The following is a 20,754-nucleotide window of genomic DNA, read 5'->3' as shown; positions in this document are numbered from 1 at the left end:
TAAAACACAACCTCATCCTGTTCCACCCCTTGACTTGCTAGGGAATGGCTGATAGCGAGGGCAGAGCTGGGAAAGGAGGAACTGGGATCAGACTCTGTTCCCAAGGCGAGGCTGGGTTTGTTCCTGGTGCAGAGAACATCCTCCCTTCTTTACAGGAAAAAGGTGAGTCTCAAATTGTGCTCAGAAACCACATAGCTTCTTTAAATTGTTGTTTTGGGCCAGTGCTGGCAGATCTGACAGTCTGAAGTTGTTGCACTTGGTTGGAAACTTGGTTTTCAATTCTTGCAGTTTTCTGTGCATTTGAAAGCGATGTAGATATTCGGATCCTCACTGTATTTTTTAATTTATTTTTGTGGGTCTGCTTCTAGCAACAAAGACAAGCATTTATAAAAATGCAGGTTAGTAATGTGTCTCGGAAGAAGGACAAAAGCTTCTTTTGCATCTTATTTTTAATTGACTAAACTTGGACAGTTAAGAGAGCAGAAGCATCTGTTAACAGGGTGGTTTCTGGGTGAGCTTCCCACGAAATTTTTGTGCTAATACAGATAAATTTTGTTGGACTGGATTAAATGGTTCAGCTGAAAACAACAAATAGACTGCCAGCCTCTGAAAGAAAAGCCTTTGAGTTACATTTTATACGAATAATTGGAAGTGTTCATTCACTGTAAAACAGCCACAGAGCACCACCCCCTGGGGATTTACATTCGTGGGGTTTCAAGGTGTTTATCATTCCGCATTTGCAGTCTTATCACAAATAATTAAATATGCACTTAGCTTTTCCTGTGCAGATACCATAATGCAAGTGATTTTTACAGAGGGCATGGTGGTCTATCACACAATGCTGTTTCCTTGAAGAGGCTCTGGCTTGCAGCCCACCCTGCGCACATCTGTGGGTGGCAGCCCTATACTGTGTTCAGTATAGTACCAGCTCTTGAGAAGTAACACAGTCATTCCCGTTGTGATTCCTTCTTCTTCTCATCTCCTTCCACCCAGCACCCAGGGGGCAGAGGGAAGACTGCTCCAGATTTGATTTTGCCAAGCGGGAGGAGGCTTGACATCTCGGCCCATCTCAACAACTGCTGGTGCCAAAAGCAACGAACTGTATCTGAGGAGTTACTTGAAAGACTCCTGCAGCAGTGGGACCCTCTACCAGAGCAAATCAGGCACACAGGAATCACCTGCTGAGGCAAGGGAAATAAATAGGAATTTTTAAAACCATTTGTTATCTTTCATTTGCGCTAGGTCACCATCATGCCTTTGTGTATCTTCAAGTTGTCATCCATGGGCTGAATCATAAAGCAGCACTTATGTGATTTTAGATGTGTCAAATAAAGGCTCTTTCTGCTGAGGGTTTTAAAATCCCATTTGTGTCTACTACTTTAAGGGCCTGTGTCCTTTAGTCAGTTGAGCACTGGGGCCCTAATCATGCAGAAGTCGAGAGCAAAGGATGTTACTTTCATTTGTGTGTTAATTTTACAGTTAAGGTGTGTGGATGGTCAGGGCTGCTGGATCCACTCACAGCTTTGTACAGGGTTAAGACCTATGACGATGCAAGGTGATCTTCATGGTTTGTCAAATGGCTTTTGCAACGATATGTTGTGTCCCAGTGTTGATGTATTTCACTGCATTATAACTCCTCCGCTTTCTCGGGCAGCCCTCCCCTCTTCTACCTTCGACCTGTGTCACAGCTTGCATTGTCCGTCTGCAGAGTGGAGTCTGTGGAGCTGTGGTTACTGATTACTGAGATTTTCCAGCTGCACGTAAGTGTGCCTGCATTCATGCCAGGTTTTTTGGTTTTGCTGGTTTTTTTTCAGAGAAAATGTTGGCAGCCTACTTTGATTGCCCAGGAGGCCCAGAAAATCTCTATGTGAAAGAAGTGATGAAACCGCACCCAGGAGAAGGAGAAGTTCTTGTGAAGGTCTCTGCCAGCGCTCTGAATAGGGCTGATTTACTCCAGGTATGTGTATGTTAAGCAGATTTATGCACCTGAAAACTATACCAAATTTTCAAGCCCCTACCTGAAGTCTTGACAAATCTGAAGAGTTAAGAGGTTGGGCCTGGTAAGCATTTGGGTGGGGGACTTCAAAGGGAATGTTCATAGGGCTGCAAGAAGAGATGTCTGTTGATTCAGCAGATAAATGTTTTTATCTGGGTCACTGCAATGCTGGGGTGGCATGGAAAGGTAGCTGCCTTTCAAGAAAAGATGTAAAACCAAAGCTCTGGTCTTTCTAGATGCTTAGACCTTTCTCTGGGCATTTGAGATGAACATGAAATGTTCCACTGGCTCAATTACAGCGTGGGAAAATCACATTCAAATTGTTAAGTCTGAGCTGCTTTAATTTGAGCTGAAAGCCATGCTTTGCAACTGGAGACCATAATACCTCCCCAGCATGGATTGGCCTAGACAAAGGGGACTCGCAACAAATTGAATTTGCACACAGAGTTTTAAGAATAAAACATACTTAGGAAACAGGAGGTATTGCCAGAGGATAGAAGATCCTCAAATTACTGGAACATTTACACAGTACAAAATTAGGATTAAATAAATAGGAATTTAGGTTGGAGGCACGTGAACAACATATCACAGGTCATTACACTCATTGATGTGTGGCTTTTCCTTCCTTGCCCTCTCTCTTCTTTTATTTTAGAGGAGAGGGAAGTACCCTCCCCCCAAAGGAGCAAGTGATATTTTAGGCTTAGAAGCAGCTGGGAGTGTGGCTGGGCTCGGACCTGGCTGCAAGGGCCGGTGGAAGATTGGCGATGCAGTGATGGCTCTGCTCTCCGGAGGTGGCCAGGCAGAATACGTTACAGTACCCGAAGGCTACTTGATGCCAATTCCCAGTGATATGACTTTTATTCAGGCTGCAGCCATTCCCGAAGCCTGGTTAACAGCCTTTCAGCTGCTGCATTTTGTAGGTGAGAGGCGTATTTGCAACTCTATCCTACCAAGACAGCCTGTTTTCCTTTCTGTTATGAAACCTCTTTCTTGTCTCCATCTGAATGTTGTTTGCCTTTGAAGAACCTTTTCTCTGTCACCTCATTCATGTGGGTCAGAATCCAGTATGCCAGACCCAAACCCTGGAATCTTGACCACATCTCCCCAGTCACAACTTACTCTGCTGATTGCATATTTACAAGGAAGGATATGGAAAGATGGTCAGTTTTTCTTTTTGTCTACATTTCTCAGCTTGAATGGCAATTTCCATTAAGCCTAAACCCTGAAATAACTTACATGTTCTCCAAATAACTGAAAACGCATCTTCTAAAGATTTGACTTGCTGCAAGCGTGACCATATCATGAACTTTCCCACTAATTGCCTGTGGATCTACAGTAGACAATATCTTCTTGTACATTGTTTCACAGATACATTAATTGTTGGTAAAATCTCCTCTGAGCTGATTTAAAACAGACATAAGTTCACACTCTTTGTTTTGAAAACGTGCTATAGAGGCACTAACAGTAGCCCTTGCCAGGGTTTTTCCTCATTGACAAATAGCCGCCTTCTACCCTCTTCAGCAGTAGCATCTAAAAGCTCCACTAAAGAACAGGAGTTACAAAGAAGCAACTTTCCTCACTACCTGAAATGCAGACTCACTTCAAGCAGTGTTGCTTCCTGGGGGTCTGTAGTCAATTAGGACCACCTCCAGGACTACTCAGTGCCTCACTTCCAGTAGCAATCAGTGGAACACAAAGAAATGTGTTAGGGCAACCGGTAGATGGTAAAATGATAGGTAGCACTGGTCTTTAACGTTACCCAGCGCTTCTTATGTTTCTCCATTGTTGAGTGCCTGATTTCTCAGTATTAACATCCTCCAAGTGTGTTTTCTGTTGGCAGCAGGGGATGGTCCCGGTATGAAAAGGCTGACTGCGCTCACATAAACGGCTTGGTCACAGATGACCAGAACTGGACAAGGCCAAGCTAAAGTCATTCCACTGAAGCTGGTGAAATAGAGTTCCTGTCGGTACACTGCAAGCTGCGTTAGTGCTGAATTTGTTTCTTTTATGAAGGATATGAAGATGTAAACAAAGCCCACTCAAGGGCATCTCTTTCAGCTTCCTATTCAGTATTTTACACCCTGATCATGTTTTAATCCAAAGGTGATGCCAAAAGGGTAACCATTTCATTTATGCCCTCCTTCAGGTAAAGTACAGAAGGGCGAAAGAGTGCTGATCCATGCTGGAGCTAGTGGAGTTGGTATGGCAGCCATTCAGCTGGTGAGACTGGCAAAAGCTATTCCTATCGTGACAGCAGGAACTCAAGAGAAACTGAAAGCAACAACAAACGCGGGAGCAGCTGTGGGGTTCAACTACAAGAATGAAGATTTTAGTGAAAAGGTCTTGGCATTCACCCAAGGTAAGAACTTCTATATGGAAGATGCTGTTACAGTTGCGGAGTGTGTACCTCCTAACGTGTATGCACATACACTCAATTTCAACTGTCACCTTAGTCGGTGAAGGAGCAGACAGTCCTGACCCTGTTAGCCAACCTAGCATCCTGTTCAGCCCAAGAATCTATCTTTCCTTAGTTTGACTGCGCTCTCTTTTCTGCATGGACTCTCGTTGACTTTGTGGTCATTTGGGGCATAAATATTGTGCCTGTGTTATAGTTGCCTCCACAAGGAACTGTGGGACCAAATCCTTGCACTTGTCTTTGTAAGTGTTTGAATATGGGAACAAAACTTAGTTCTCTTATTGTTAGAAAAATTTAGCTTTTCTAAGCATTTGGGATGGTTTATGACAGAATCTGCATCTGGGTATCTATAATGATTCTTTTTTTGTGCCTGATTCTAGAATTCCTTAGAAATCATTGTGATTTCGGTAGAAAGATGTAAATAACTGCAGGATTGATTCTGTACCTACAAAGAATAAGGTTTTAGTTTTTCTTGAAATTATTCTACCTTTAATGCAGTTCGACTACATTGCTGAAATCTTTTCTGTTTCTACTTGAGGTTCTGGAGTAGATCTTATTTTAGACTGTGTTGGTGGCTCATACTGGGAGAAGAATATCAACTGTCTGAGTACTGATGGCCGGTGGATTATTTATGGACTACTGAGTGGAGGTGAAGTACATGGAGATTTGCTTGCAAGGTTGCTTTCCAAAAGAGCGAGTATCCATACAAGTCTATTACGATCACGAGACAAGGAGGCAAGTAATGGCTATGAACAGTGTATACAGTTTGATCTTAAAATCGATGATAGTTTTGAGAGCTTTCTTTGGATACCAGTGTTAAAGCAGAATCTAACACATCATTACCAAAAAAGCACCACCTTGAACTGTTACTACATACTCTGGAAAACACTGCAAAATTAAGTTAGAATTTCCCTTTTTTTATCAAATGCCTCTCTTTTAGAACTACTGAATCAGAGGAATGATACCCAGGACTTTTTAACGTACTTAATGAGTGCCATAATTTAAAGATTTGGCCTAAGAAGAAACAAAACTCAAGTGATCAGGCAGCCTGATCGAGTCGGGGCGGGGAACTTCTGTTAGATCATTTTTCAAGGTAGAGACCAAGGCCATTTGGATGCCTAGAAATTACCAAGGAAAAATCACTTTATGTGGAAGATTCTCAAGATATTACAGTAAAAGACAGCAGTGCAGAGCCCTAGGATACATTCCATCCATGGTCTAAAACATAACATTCTCTAGAGCTTTTATCAGTTTGAGTTTAGATGGTTCTGCACTGAGCTTGTACCACTTGCTTTGGAGAATGTAATTCAATAAATCTACAAATTTTCTTCTTGTTTGCAATTTACACCTGTCAGATGTTTGCATGTCCATCTCACTATAAAAATGTCAGGAAGCGTCTCCTTGAGAACTGTGCACATTTTGGACGCAGTGCTTAGAGGTACCTCTGTGAATGAAATGATTGGAAATGATCGTCAAAATGCTTTTTTTCTTCAGTATAAGGAACGCCTGGTGAAAGCCTTCACAGAAGACGTGCTACCGTATTTTTCTGGAGGAACCTCCCCTCACCTCCAACCACTTCTCGACAGCATTTACCCTCTGCAGGAGATTGCCGAGGCACACAGGATCATGGAAGAAAACAAGAATATTGGCAAAATTGTCATCGAAATGCCTGCTTCATCTTAAAGAGAGGCCTACTGCTGTAGTTGTTTGGGGGACAGAATCGTTAGGGGTGTTTGACAAGCTGAGAATCTGCCCTTTCTGCTTCCAAATCTGGAATGATTTCCTGTGGGAGGAAGCCAAAAAGGAGGGGTAAAAGCAAAGCCTTAGCACACGTTTAATAAAAAGGTTCAGGCTGCAGTTACGACACCGTGTCTTAATCGCGTCAACAAAATGTCGGCGAACGCTCCTCCGCGTAGGAGGAAAGCGCTCTCGCGCGCTTTCCCGCCCTGCCTTCATCACCGGCCGCAGCCCCGCCCCCTTCACCTCACAGCAGCCTCCGCGCGGCGGGCGCGCTCCCCCCGCCCCGCAGCGCCTGCTCGCGAGGCGCGGTGCAGGCTGGGATAGCATCCGGGTCTTCCGCTGAGGCGAGCGGCGGGTGGTGGCGGCCGCGGCCCGTTCCCTGCCGGTGTTTCTCTCCCAGGCGGCAGCCCCCTCTCTCCGGCCGGCGCCATGGCGATGCAAGCGGCCAAGCGAGCCAACGTGAGTGCTCCCCCCCCGCCCCTTCCCCTCCCGGGCAGCCTGGCGGGGTGCGAGGCGAGGAGGAGTCCGGCGGCCCGCCCGGCCTGGGCTCCTTCCGCGTCCCAGGCCAAGGGAGTCGGTCCCCCTCCAGGCAGGGCTCTTGGCTGACAAGAGCGGGTCGAGTTCGTGGCTGTGGCGGGTTAAAAAAGGACCAGCGAAGCGCGCGGACTCTCTCGGTGATGTTAGCCCCAAGATTTAGCGCGCAGGCTGCCGCTTTTAAGGTTTGAAGTGAGCGCTCTGGGTCTAACACGCCGTATGTTGTTTCTCTATCAGATCCGGCTGCCTCCAGAAGTCAATCGGATCCTCTATATTAGGAACCTGCCATATAAAATCACAGCGGAGGAAATGTATGATATTTTTGGGAAGTACGGGCCTATTCGACAAATCAGGGTGTAAGTATTTTAGTTTTCCGTGAAAAGTTAAGGATCTTATGTGCTTTAGTGTATGCGTTATGTCAGTATTCCTACTGCAGTAGGTAGCAACTGGCTTTCACTGCTGAAAAAGTTAAACGCACTTTAGCAGTATCCCCGTGTGCCAAAGATGGATGTGATGATATTTCCTTTATGTGTGAATTCGTTAGAAAATAACAGTGCTGGTAGGTAGGGTGAAAAAGCTTAAATTTGATGTCAACTGAATGTAAGTGGGTAAAAATATGACTTACTCTGTTCAGGAAATCTTAAATTTTATCTTCACTGAAGGTAAAAGTAAGAAAGGCAAAAGTTGAATACAACCAGTTTTCATATTTAATGAGTATTAGAAACTTAACTAATGGGAAAATCGAGATGATACTATTGCTGCTAGACCTGTCAACCAGAAACAAATACCAGAAACCAACTCTCTGTGTGTCAGGTACAGCTTGTCCCCGAGCCATGTCGGCTGTGGATAATGGCGCTCTGACTGTAACTGTGTTTTAAAATGCACTGAGGTTATACACGTCTGCAGCAAATCTGAGGTTCTTCTCTTACGTCTTCAGCATTTGAAGTAACTGAGCTCTGATGTTTCTTGTTATCCTGAGTACTGTCTGAATGTTGTGGATTAAACCACAATTTCATCTGGTTAGTACTATATTCCGGTAAGTTCCCAGTGGAAAGAGTTGGCTGCAGCTGGAATTCAGGAAGTGCTTTTAAGAACCATAGTAAGGCTGGTTGGAGATTGACACTCATACAGAAGGATTTTTTTTTTCCCCCTTCTGAAAAATATTTAGGAAGGGGAGGGGGAGGAAACAACACTTGGTGTTTAATACTTAAAAAGAAAACATTTTAAGTCACATTTCAATAGATGTACAAAAAGAAAGGAAAAACAGTTTATATTTGATATGAGTCTTTTTGTACTGCTTTTATCTGGATGGTGGCAAAATAACCTGCAGCATCTCTGAGTTCTCGACTAGGTTACTGATTGGATTAGAGCAGAATGTATCCTTGTCACTTACAGCGCTCTCCATTTCCCCATGCTCTGCGACTGGGATGGGTAACTAATCCACATTACATTTCGTTGTTTTGGCTATGCAGGACATAAATACGTAAACAGTTAAACAGACTGAACTTTACTACCCCAAGTAGAAGTGCTCATTCCAGAGCCATAGTGATTAAAAATGATTATTCAGTGTATAGAATAAAGTCAGTCTTATGTATAGAATTGCTTTCAGTAAACAAACAAGGACGGGGGGGGATGTACTGCTGATGCTGTGTTGGAACGTGTAGCTAGTGAGATCCTTCTTGTCCAGGGAAGGGCAACAAAAGTGACTGGAGAAGTGGCTAAAGGAAAAAGGGACAGCATAAACTTTGCTGCTTGGCTAAACAGGTGGAATTCTTCACTAATAAGCATGAAGGAAAGCTAGTATTTAAGGTTTCTGAAAACATGTAGGTTGGAACAGCATGATAGTGGGACATAAAGTTATTATGATATATCAGGGGAGCTTTCTGTTGGAGTGACGTGCTGGCCTATGCATCCAGCAGGGAACTAACTGCAGGCAGCCTCCCTGCTGATCATTCAGAACTACTGATTTGCGTTGTTTTCCACAGAAATCCTAACATTGTCACGAGACAAGGCGTAACATGGAACTCCCTTTGTAATGACTTTTGTGCTTTGTGCAGTTTTTATCCCATTCTTCTCTTCATTTTTGTACGCATCCCGGTGTGGATATGTGCGATGTCCTTTGTCCTTGGGAGTTCTCTTCATAGAAGCAAGCACCTTAGAGAGAGTTCTTCTGATTATTAAGTTCGCTATAATTAATCTTTTAGCTGAGATCTTCTGGATTTGTAAACTCTGCCATCTCTCCGGGCTAGTTAGCATTATGTGCCCAGACGTGTCTCCTGTCCCTTTGGCAAAGGAAATGGAATTGATGGTCTGATAGGTGATGGCTGTGTGCCTGAAGTCGCCTTGCACTAGCGGGGCTGTTTTGACTCTTCTGAATTGACTTTGTGAGGTGCCAAGAGCTGTATTCCATTCTAGGGAGACATCTGATCCAGACAGCCATTAACTGGCAGCCTGGTCTTGTAATATTAAATAAAACAAGCTAATTGCTGTAATAAAGACTTGGAAGTATTTCCAGAAATATGACAACCATTGACAGCAACAGCCTCTGATAGTTGTGGTGGCGAGGCAAGTTTCCCTTAAGGAGCACAATGCAGCACATGCCTCTGTCATGTTTTCCTGTTGTCTCTGACTCTGAACTGTACGTGGAGATGGGTGTGGAAAGCAGGGAGGTATTTTAATATCTACAAAAAAATAACAAGAAATTGGTTTTTAATGAAGTTGCATTAGTTAATCTAATCTCAGCCACTGCTAAAGACTAACAGAACTATTTCCTGTTCATTTTGTTTAACATCAAAACTGATATTGCTCTGCAGTGGAAATACTCCTGAAACTAGAGGAACAGCCTACGTGGTCTATGAAGACATCTTTGATGCCAAAAACGCTTGTGATCACCTTTCGGGATTCAACGTGTGCAACAGATACCTTGTCGTTTTGTACTATAATGCAAACCGGGTACGTACGCTTGGGGTTTTTTTAAGTTACCTGTGAATGTAGCTAGCACAAAAGAAAATTCAGTTTGAAAAGACAGTTTCTTGGATATTTTTAAGAAATAAATCCAAACTGGTAGAGGGAATGGATCAGATCAATTGTCAGGGTTTCATCTTTACTTGGTGATTTGTGTGCAAGAAAAGGGCCTCTGGACCAAGGGTGTGAAAAACATGTTTCTGGTGAGTGTATTTTGGAGAGGAGGAAGTAGGGGCCTTGAAACTGCACAGCTGCAACAAGATGTGAGATCTCGTTTACAGATGAAATGTCTCTAGTTCTTGATGTTCTGCCTGTTACTGACAGCATCCAGGGTACTGTGGCATTCTCCGAGGTTGAGAATTAAGCAGCGCTGTTTGTGTGTGATGTTGGTGTAGTTTGCAGTGATGTTGGTTGTGGTTACTGGGAACTAACATGTCATCAGATGACATTTTTTTTTCTTCTCACATCTTCCATTTTCCTAATTACAGGCATTCCAAAAGATGGACACAAAGAAGAAAGAGGAACAGCTTAAGCTTCTCAAGGAAAAATATGGAATTAATACAGACCCACCAAAATAAACTGATCTTTTTGGAAAACTGTTCTCAAGCTTTGCCGTCAAGTTCAACTGTTTTCAAGTTCTGCCGCTGAGTTCTTGAACTAAATATAGAATTCTCAATGAGTATAACTTTTTTTTTTAATTTGATAAGCTGTCATTTGAATCTTCAGATCTTCACATTAGAATTAAATAAATGTAGAACACCAGAAGATCTGCTTTAAGATTAAACCCCCCTAAATGGACATGGCTCCTCTGTGTTGCACGGGTGACCTGACAAATGCTGCATAACCACAGCCCTGTTTCTAGCAGGACCTTTCGAGCCGGGACCAAGCAGGTTGAGCATTTCACGCCTCCCGAAGTTCTCCAGGGCAGTCTCTCCTAGACTCCAGGGCAGATTTTAAGCCTGGCAGCCAGTTACGCCAAAAAGCTCAAGGGGCTCTGTGTGAGCTGCCTGCGTGGAGGTAAACGTCACTTGCCGCTTCCTGAAAATGGGAGTATTGCAACTAGTCTCCCTGCCACAGGGATTTTTGTGCTTTTTAAAAAAAGAAATAAGTATGGCTTAATACTTCATCACACCTGTGTATTGTACACAAATTATTGCGCCTTTCTCCTGCCAGAAATGTTTGAAGGAGCCTAACTCCATTATGTGATCCTTAGGCTGCTTCTTACTAGAAACAAAGCAAGCCCAAATCCACGTTTGTAACAAAGTTTCTTTTACAAACTATAGAAAATGAACAGCCTTTTAAAAGAATCCAACTGCCTAGGTGACCTCAGTCAAAATATCTGGAGTAGTTGAGATGCAACTGATGAGCTGCAGTAAAACAGTCTTGCTGTAATAGTGCATTGCTGCAGGGCTGACTTAATGGTATATGAGATCTTGATTACCTGTGCCAGGTTTGCGCTGAGGTTAGTAGGAGCGACAGGAATACAATTCATGCCTTTTAAGTAGAGAACACCCGACCGAAACAAGACAGTAGATGATGGTGGTAATTTTAGATACCTGTAGCACGATTGTTTTCTACTTGGTGTGTTTAAACTGTAATATATTTCATGTACATAAATTTAAGATGTAGTATTGGTGGAGGAAAAACATTTAAGTTTTTTGGGTCTTTTTCAGCACTCATGTCCTGTGAACAAAAATTAGTGTGATACGGAGTATGCATAACCAGTATGTTTTGGAGGTGGAAAAGAATAACCTCTACCTCTGTTCTGAACCAGCTGGAAGTCGTGTGAATGTTGGTACTATCTTGCCTGGGGAGGATTTATTTGCTTGGATGTGATGTTTAACTCCCTGACCAGATGGCTTGCAGCCCGTGCAGAACATGGGCAGATACAAACGTACTTTGCCTGAGGATTTGTAATTTAAGTCAGTTTTTTTCAGTGCATTATACTGTCATAAGGGAATGTTTCCATTTTCTTACTGTTAGATTTTTGTTGAAATCTGTCACTTAAAAGAACCATGCTGGTTTTGTGTCCATGTAGTAAAAAAATAAATGTGTGTCTACATAGTTTTGCTTTTTTTCATCCAGGCTTTATGCTTGCTACTTCTGCATGTAGCCTTTCCTTTTAGAAAGGAAGTCATGTGTCACCTGCATGTTTACAATACAGGTAGGAATTCGCAGAGCACCTGTCCCCATATGTACGTGAATGTTCGTGCGTGTTCAGCACCTGACTGATGGGGGAGGATGCCTGGCTGTGGGTACCAAGGCCCAGCTCTAAAAGGGAGGAGGTCCCTTGCAGTTGCCATCTGCTGTGGACCTCGTTCCTCAGCTGGGAGGAGCGGGCAGGCTGGTGGTGATGCTCCTGGCCGGCTGTTTCACCCCTGAGCAGCAGGGAGGAGGCAGCTGAAAGGGCTTGGGTGTGATTTCAGCGTTGGGTGGGTGCTCGAAATCCCATCCTGTGCCTGACCGGGGAGCGTCCTGCTGGGACGGGTCTCCCTTCCCTTCTACTGCAGACAGGCACATGGGACGTGAGCAAGAGCTGTGTTATTGTGGGCGGTAAAAAGCCTTGTCCTTAGGCTGCGGCTCTTCCGTACCTGTGTCCTTCCCGTAAAATTGATGCTGCTTTTTGCAGCGAGAAGCTGTGCAGGCCCCAGTGAGCCATCCCTGAGGTCAGGAACAGGCCATGGGAGACTTGGAGCTCGTTAGCACCTGGGGCCGGAAGGACAGAAAGGTGAAGCGCTGCTGTGATGTCATTGCCAGCTTTCCCAGTTGCCCAGCGGTGGGCTTGCTTCTGTGTGAACATCCATGGCTTTTTAAAGGTTACAAAGCGCTCCCCCCGCACTCCCGATACATACAGGCCTCATATATATATATATATATATGTCACATATATAGACACACACACATACATGTGCCAAACATTAGGGTGACTGAGGCCATTTACACCAGTTGCTGGGCATTTAGAAGGCCCCTCGCTGTAACAGGAACTGGAGGTGCTTGTTACCATGCTGGATTTATGCTTTTAATTAATAATAATAAATACTGATAATAAAATACCGAAGTGCTAATAATGGTGCCACATGCTGCCAGCCTTGTTTAAAATCATATGCAAATACCGCGTTGCTTCTGTCAATAGCAGAGAGCATGGTGCTTGCACTACAGTGTCTGTTTTGATGAGGATTTGATGCTGTTTGAAAAACATATATAAAAAGCAATTCTTTAGGGTAATAAGATTAATAAAAATTCCTTCAATGAATCCTCAAGATCAGCAGCTTTTGATTTCTCTGAGAGCTCAGCTGCTGCCTTTCATTAAATATTCCATTTCATACTTTTTCTTCTAGTGTCTGTTCAGGGCTTTCAATGTCCCTGCACATGTAAAATGAAATAATAATTTGTACCTGCAAGACAGGGGGAATGGAAATCGAATGCCCGGAGGACTGTTTTGATGAGGTCTGCTCAAGATTTTGTTTGAAATGTAATATCAAAGGACAGGGAAATGAGTTCAGTTATATGAATGGCAGAGGGGGCAGCAAATAAGGCAGATGTTACCAGCCTCGTATTCTGCATCTGCACTGGTTTTTGTGTATGCTCACTTCCCATTTAATTTTTCAGGAAGTAGGGCATGAAATTAAGCCTGGAAGGTCATTTTTTTCCATTGATGCTGTTTAGAAATTAGTAACAAGAGCATATCTGATTACACAGGCAATGACAGTAAATTTTTTCCAATCCATTATATAGTGGTAATAATTATATGTACTGTGTTGATCGATGATACAATTAAATAAATTAACGCATTTGCAGTCAAATAAAGAGCTGAAGATTACATTTCCTTGAAGACTTAATTTCCCTAAGTATCACAAAGCACAATTAGTTTTCCTTTCAGATTTTTTTTTAATGAAATTGGCATGAAAAATGTAATAATCTCTGCTTCCAACAAAGGTCTCTGCAGAGAAAGGGTGATGAAGAGCGAGCTTCATCAACCAGCTGTAATAAGGATTTTACAGACTTGGTAATGGCCGGGTTGTACTGCTGAGGGCAAAAGGAAAGTGCACAGCAGCTCTGCAGATAGAGACGATAAGACTGAGTATGATCAGCTCTTAAAGCCCAGCAGGAACACGTTTGTCACTGGTAAGAAACCTAGCAGAAGGGGGAGGGCAGAGCAATGCCCTGCCTAGTGCTTTAGACGCAGCAGAAGCTTGCCCACAGCAGGACCAAGAGACGATGGAGGGAACACGCGACCATTCTAGGTACGCCGAGCTGATCCTTCACTTCCGAGGCATTCAGGAAAGGTCCCAAACCAGATACATTCATGTTTTTCTCTTTTTTTTTTTTTTTAACGAGCAACTAACTTAAACGGGGCATCGGTAGGAGCAGCTTTAGACCAGTGTGCTGAATCGACCTGTGTTTGACAGGCACGACAGGGCTACGTTGCATTTAACGAAGACATTGACAGGAGCTCACATCTGCAACTGCTGCAACACAACCTGCAATCTATAACCCAGTGCTGAAATCAAGACCAGTGACAGAGGCCGGGGCAGTGGCAAAGGAGGCTGGGACCTTTATAAAGAACTTGGGAGAGCTAGTGGGCATCACGCTGGCAGGTCTAATTCTCTACTTATTAACAGGAAATTAGCCTGTCCTAAATAAAAGAACTATTAGTGAAATGTGGATGTGTAACCTCACTGCTGCAGTGATCCTAGATTTCCACCAAAAAAAGGGATCCTGGAAGGCCTTTTGTTTCTTTACAAAGAGGGGAGCAAGAAAAAATTTTACTCCACCAACCCTCAGTGAATAACAGTCTGTAAGAGATGGGTTTTATGGGCTTATTAACTAACAAACTTAAATGCAGCTTTGTGGGTAAAATGAACATCTAGAGAAAGAAGACTGTGAGCTGTACTCACCGGCCAGATAGATTGCCAGTCTTGCTTCTCTGTGCTCCTTTTCTCTCTCATCTCCAGGAGGTAGCACCTGGAGGTGCCTATGTAGCTTTGCAGTCTGTCTGCTCGTGGTAGCTGTGTTCTCCTTGCACAGACTCACACAAGGAAATAGCTTACCACCTGCTCAAAATCCTTCCATCAAAAAATCCATTAGTGCAAACTATGCAAATAGTTTATAGTCAAGTTAAATAAATAATAACACTGTGACCCAACGATGCTCTTTTTTTCTAGAGCAGAGGGGAGAAATCAACTTTAGGCAAAGCAGAATAACAGCAAAGAGGCAGCTTTGCTGATCAGGTCCTGCTCCTAAAACCAGGTAAATGACAGTCTATGCATCTTCCTGTCTCCAGAGGAGGAACCAGCATTCTGTGAATTCATATAACCATCAAATGAAATAAATATTGGTCAGCCTCGAGAGCCAGGAGCCCAGCACACAAAGTAAGTTTGCAGGCTACGTGAACAGCATCAGAAGATGCAGCCTAAAAAAACCCGGTGTGTTCAGTGCCCACATCATCCCACGATTCAGATTTGTTTTGTAAGGTGGATGCACATAATTCTGCTCTTCTCTAGCCTTTCTCAGCTCCAGTAGAAAATTTTACACTAGTTTTACTGTTGTAAAGGCACAGAACTGGACCAGCACTGCATGTCTTTGAGAAGCATCACTTCCCATCTCTTCAGCTGCTAAATTTTGGCCAGAGTTGAAAGGCCACCAGCAGGGCAGGGGAGATGGAGAGTCAGGAAACCTCTCTGTCCCGGCAGCCCTTACTCACGCGTTCCTGGTACCTCTGGTCCCGCAGAGATCTTCCACTGTGCCATCTGTAACAGAAGCAGTGTGTGGAATTACGTGTATTTCATATAAGAAGGGAAATAATTAACAAAAAATGGGTTGATGATTGTTTGAAGAACTTCTTAGACACGAAAAAGAATTCCAGTGGCCAGAGGAAAAAACCAGGAAATAGAAACTGTAAAGTATCAAGATTTTATTGTTTTATATATATACTTTTAATTCTTAAATGAGACAGTATTTTTTAAAACAGCAGCAAGCAGAACGTACAAGTTGAGAAAAGTGGCAGCGCAGGTAACTCTGTTTGGCTAATGCCCGTTCATGTACAAGGCGTACATTGGATTTTTTTTTTTTTGAGCACCTTTTGTATTTTTCTTTTCTTGGTTTAAGTGTACAGTAAGGCAGTGGTTTTTCAATAAGGAATATATATATATATTTATATATATTTTCAATCATCACTGTGAATTCTTCTCACATGCAAGTTAAATAAAATGTACAACTTGAAAATGTTACAATGGTAGACATTTTTCCCAAAGCAAAGCTTCTAATAAAAGGCAAATACGGACACCACAAAGTTAAAAAAGAGAAGGAAGGCATAAGAAACCGAACGGCAGGCGCTATTGACAGGACAGCTTGAGCAGGGAAGGTGGGGATTCCAGTGAAGATTTCTCCTGCTGCCGGCAAGGCAAGAAAGAATGGATGGTTATTAACAGATGTCTCCAGCCAACTCCCTCGAGAAGATTCACTCTAACCTGAGAAGCTCCACATCAAAGAGGAGAGTAGCATTGGGAGGGATGACCCCAGGGTGGCCTGTGGCTCCATAGGCCATCTCAGGTGTGCAGGTCAACTTTGCTCTTTGTCCTAAGCTCATCTGGGTTTTGGATGTTGGAGAAAGGAAAAGAGAAGACAAAAAAAACAGCATTAGGAGGAAAACAAAGAACAAATCACCGTGTGGCAGATTTACAGAACTGAGGAGAGTTGGGACCATTGGATTCATCTTTCAGCTTCAAGCTGAAGCTGCCACAAACAGCTCAGACATAGGTCTCCTAACTCCTCTGACTTCTCACAGTAGTTATTTAAATTGCCAGAACCAGTCTGGGAGTCACACAAAGGCTTTTTAACACAGTTTGGTCCATCCTGCCTACACAGGAGCCAGCTGTAGGAGGTGTGAGTTCCTTCTGTGGCGCGCAGGGTACATGTAGCACCATCAGTGGGCGTTAGGAAAAGGCTCTCAGTAACAGATAGGACCAGAGCTTTGTATTCATGAGAGATGAGTGCTGAAATGCAGTTAGGTTCGGCTTCTGAAACGCATTCAGCAACATTTTTCCTTCTTCAGCCACCCCCAGGGACAACTTCAAAACCATTGCTCAAAAGCTAATGCTGTAGGCACCCAACTTTTTGCAGGTGCAAAGCAAACACTAATGCAATCCTACTTAAAAGAGGTACTTACTTCCTTAAACTCAGCCCAAGCCAGAGGGCAGACATCTCACCTCAGGTGCTGCTTATTCTGGCAGAACCCTTGCCCCTGGGATGGACAGAAATGCTGATTTCTCTCACTCCACACTAGCTCTGGAGGTAAGAGTGCTCACTGAGATTTGGGTTATCAAGATTCAAATCCCTGCTCTTCCAACAGAGTATTTTGGGGTGGAGCACCATGCACTGGTGATTGAATATTCACTGGCCAGGAAACAATCCCTGATTTAAAGCAGTGATTTTAACTCAGACCTCTCTCCCAAGATCGGGCACATCACTGCACTACAGATTACATGGTATCTCCTGTTAAATTTTTTTCAGGTTCTATAAAATATGCCAAAGCTAGAGCTTTGATCACTTTAGGTAGAAGAAAAATGTGCACATGAACTTTTCCACATTCTGGGAGTATTCATACCATGGGGCTGAGGCCATAAGAGCAGATGAGCTCCCCAGTCCCTGCAGGGATTTGCGTGGGGCAGGCTGGCTGCTACTCTGATGAGTCCCTGCAAGCCAGACAGCTAGTAAGTCACGCACGGGTTTTAGGCATGGGGCAACCTTGAATTGTCAGAAGTTGAGCAGAGAAATGCAGATGCTGCTGACATCTGACAGTCCTTAAACCAAGGTTTGAAAAAATCTACATGCTAGACACAGTGAACTGCCTTTTTCCAAGTGCCTTGTGTAAATCACACTCGCCAAACCCCTCAAAATCCTGGGGTGGAAGGAGACAGGCACAAGCTCGAGTTCAGACAGCGATCCACTAGGAGGAGCAGGAGGGCAGCGTGTTGCCACACTGATTACTGGAATGGCTTTTGGCCACTTATTAATTAAGGGACAGGAGTCAGGGAGCAAGCGCGGTCAAGGAAGGAATAAACTGATTCACTCAGCGCTTGTTGCCACTGCTTCATCTGCACTGGCTTCTGGTTTCTACAGCACACTGGGGTCCTGAGCTCCTCTTAGGCCTTATTGCAAAGCAAATAATAAAGAGTCCAGCTCAAATCCTTGAGAGGAAAGTGGGTATTTTGCAGAGAGTCTAGGATTCCTCAGATGGACTTCTACTTCTCTGGCTGGAGAGAAGGGAATGCTTGCAGTTGCTTTCTCCATAGGGCTGGAAACCATTTTCTCTTCCCTCCCTCCCTCTCTGGAAAAGCATGGTTGCATCATTCCTCAGTGGATTGTTTCTCATTTTGCATTCTTCCCTTTTCTCTATTTAAGCATAAGAAGTTGTCCCTATAATAATATTCGAGCAGTTTCCTCCTACACTGAGCTCTAGGAGCCCGAAACGGGGAGTCACAAGGAATATGCACCCTGATCTCATTCACTCTTGCACTTGAGCAGCCTGATCGCACTCCTCACTTAGTGGGCCCTCACAGCACTGCAGACAAAAAGCAAGAGTTGGCAATGAATTGCATTGTGTGGCTCTTCTAGGGTTTTACTGTGTTGGCACTCAAACTGTAATTAATGGAAGGCAGTTTCCTTTTTCTCAACGTAGAGTTGGTCAGTGAATGTTAAGTTTTGTAGCCGGGAGCCTGGAGTCATAAAAATTTAACAGTGCAGTTTGGTACCTTATTCAGTAAGGGTCAAAATCTGCAGCTCGGTCATGGATGTCATCAAAACCAGCAGCTTGGACTTTTATGGAGTAGCTGAAAAGAGGCCACTCCATAAAACGCTGCCATCTGGAACATTTTAGAGGCCACTGTTGCCTATTTGTGGAGCTGCCCATGGGAAAGGGACGGGCTTATGTGGCACACTAGCACCTGGGGAGGGGACGTCACCTCTCCCCTCCCAAACACATACCATGTGGAACACCACCTGAGTAGGGGATATCCCTGGATGGACGGAGGAGAACTACAGGAAATACTGTGCTCAAATGAACCATGCTTTTAGAAAAACACTCTGTATCCTACACTGTGATTTCCACTTGGTCTTGTCACCATTGCACCAGATATTGCTGTGCTCACACACCCTTCAGCTGGCTTGAAGTTCAGCCAGAATAATTTCTTTGTACCTGTGTAACACCTTCTTCAAATCCTTTAATGACTTCTTGTCTGCCAATCTTGAACCTGAAAGGCTTGTTTCTGTCTCTGGAGGAATCAAACTTCTTTCCATTCTGTAGCATTCCTGCCAAAACAAGACACAAAGTTTCAATCTGAGCTACATCTAAATTTAAGTGCTGGGGTAGAGGGAAGGAGTGAAAAATTAATGTCTTGGTCACATCAGCTGCTCATTTCCATTTTCACTTTGAAGCCTCATCCAAAACAGATAAGGCAGGGGAGTCAAACGCAGTGGTACCATATTGTTACCTTTGCCTTCTTTAGGCTCTAAAATGGAAATATATTATTCTTATTATTCTTAATGCAATAGGTTATAAGTCATATCATACCAAACATTGCACAGACATACAGCAGAGCTGTTGCTTGCACAGTGGAGCTTCCCAGCTAAGTAGATAAAAAGCAGGCAAGGAAGAAGTGGGAAGCAGCAGAAGAGAGAATCCCAATGCAGGTACCTGATTCAGGCCTGCTCCTGAACACAAAAAAGCTCCCTAAAACAAGTCTACAGACAAAGAAACCAAATTTAAGACAAATTTGACTAGGTTTACTTCTCGTTAAATACTTACAATTTATTTTAAGGTATTTTTTTAACAGCGTAACGAACTAAAGGAAATAGTCCTTGACAAATATGTAACAGGGGGCTGTTCCTATGTGTGGCCCAAAGATCACCACAGTCAACAGGAGCTTTCCACCCACTTCAAAGGGTAGGGATGTAGACTCAGTTCTGGGAATTCTTGAGCCAAATTTGCTGCCAGTTGAACATCTGCAAGTACAGAGCAGCTCCTTTGACTTGTTCCTGCAAATTTATACCAGAATACCTAGAAGGAATATTTGGTACCTTGGACTGTTTACCTTCCCTACCTGATTTACTCAGGAGTACTAGAATAACATGCATTACACAAACGTGGCCATTCCACACCATGCATGTGCATGTGAAACTTCTACACAATATTACAGCTGCATGTGTCTCCTCCTGCATTCAAAAATATGAAAATAGCAAGGACATTTATATGAATACTCTACTACCCTCATTCTTTATATTTTCATTGAGCCACAAGAGACAGTCACAGGAACACCTTACTCATTCCTTTTGATGGGCACAACACTGTTTCAACCTATATATTATGAACACATACCCAGATTCTATAGCAAATGGATAAACCGTAACAGAGTGCTACATGATTAGGTATTGTCGTTCTCTTTTCAATCAGTGGATAATTATGGTAGCTTTCAACTTAAAAGTACCTGGTAATTGCTCTTTCAAAATGCTATACTCTGGATATTGCAAGGTTGGGCTGATAATAAATCCTTTCTTTGTAATGCTGTAGTGACAGTTTTCTGGGCATATACCATGATTCTCCTGTGCAAGGTGCTGTACAAAGAAAAGTTTATTAATAAGCAAATATCTGAGAAAGTTTCTGGTTGAAAACAACATTATCAAGCACTGCTTTGACAGAAACTGCTGAGAAATACTGCCTTTATGATCCAACTTGAAAAATAGAGTATTGCTAGTTTCTTTTCATTAAAGCAGTTGTACTAATAGACCGGCTTGATGCACAAGTTTTATTTTTCAGTGACAACCACCAGTTATTGTCCAAACAACAACAAAAGGCATATTTTGCTTGCTTAAAAAGTCTGTGTTATGAATCAAAGGTAAATATAAAGACATGTGCGAAAATGAAAAACAAAGACTAAAAGGATAGGATTCGTCTTACCAACCTTTATGCTTCTTAAGATGTAGTCAGCTACTTTTGAGCTAATTACTCTGCTTCCCTCTATAATCAAGTCAGAGAAAAATGCACTTTCAGGGAGCAATTCATCTAACCAAATCTAGGGATCTCCATTAGGACATAATGAATTGCATC

General features: G+C 43.2%; 3 protein-coding genes across 3 annotated transcripts in view; 2 read left to right on the top strand and 1 right to left on the bottom strand.

The window, feature by feature from the left end:
* Positions 1–1,819: 1,819 nt before the first annotated feature.
* Positions 1,820–6,187, top strand: TP53I3 (tumor protein p53 inducible protein 3). The gene is made up of 5 exons (XM_010584265.1): positions 1,820–1,957; positions 2,649–2,916; positions 4,143–4,355; positions 4,951–5,147; positions 5,907–6,187. Exons 1-5 carry the CDS (start codon positions 1,820–1,822, stop codon positions 6,093–6,095), a joined length of 1,005 nt encoding a protein of 334 aa, XP_010582567.1. The 3' UTR covers positions 6,096–6,187.
* A 273-nt stretch (positions 6,188–6,460) lies between these two features.
* On the top strand, positions 6,461–10,241 carry SF3B6 (splicing factor 3b, subunit 6, 14kDa). The gene is made up of 4 exons (XM_010584264.1): positions 6,461–6,611; positions 6,924–7,042; positions 9,500–9,638; positions 10,139–10,241. The coding sequence occupies exons 1-4, from the start codon at positions 6,582–6,584 to the stop codon at positions 10,226–10,228; spliced, it is 378 nt and encodes a 125-aa protein (XP_010582566.1). The 5' UTR covers positions 6,461–6,581; the 3' UTR covers positions 10,229–10,241.
* Positions 10,242–15,549: 5,308 nt separating this feature from the next.
* FKBP1B (FK506 binding protein 1B, 12.6 kDa) overlaps positions 15,550–20,754 on the bottom strand; it is a 44,560-nt gene continuing 39,355 nt past the window's right edge. Inside the window, exons 2-3 of the mRNA XM_010584263.1 lie at positions 18,847–18,959; positions 15,550–16,239 (exon numbers count right to left, since the gene is read on the bottom strand). Coding sequence (XP_010582565.1) covers positions 16,111–16,239; positions 18,847–18,957 — 240 coding nt within the window. The 5' untranslated portion in view covers positions 18,958–18,959 and the 3' untranslated portion in view covers positions 15,550–16,110. The remainder of the gene's footprint in view (positions 16,240–18,846; positions 18,960–20,754) is intronic.

The sequence above is a fragment of the Haliaeetus leucocephalus genome, unplaced genomic scaffold, assembly GCF_000737465.1.
Source record: "Haliaeetus leucocephalus isolate CR32 unplaced genomic scaffold, Haliaeetus_leucocephalus-4.0 Scaffold964, whole genome shotgun sequence".
Lineage (NCBI taxonomy): Eukaryota > Metazoa > Chordata > Aves > Accipitriformes > Accipitridae > Haliaeetus > Haliaeetus leucocephalus.
This window is presented reverse-complemented; position numbering and strand designations above follow the sequence as displayed.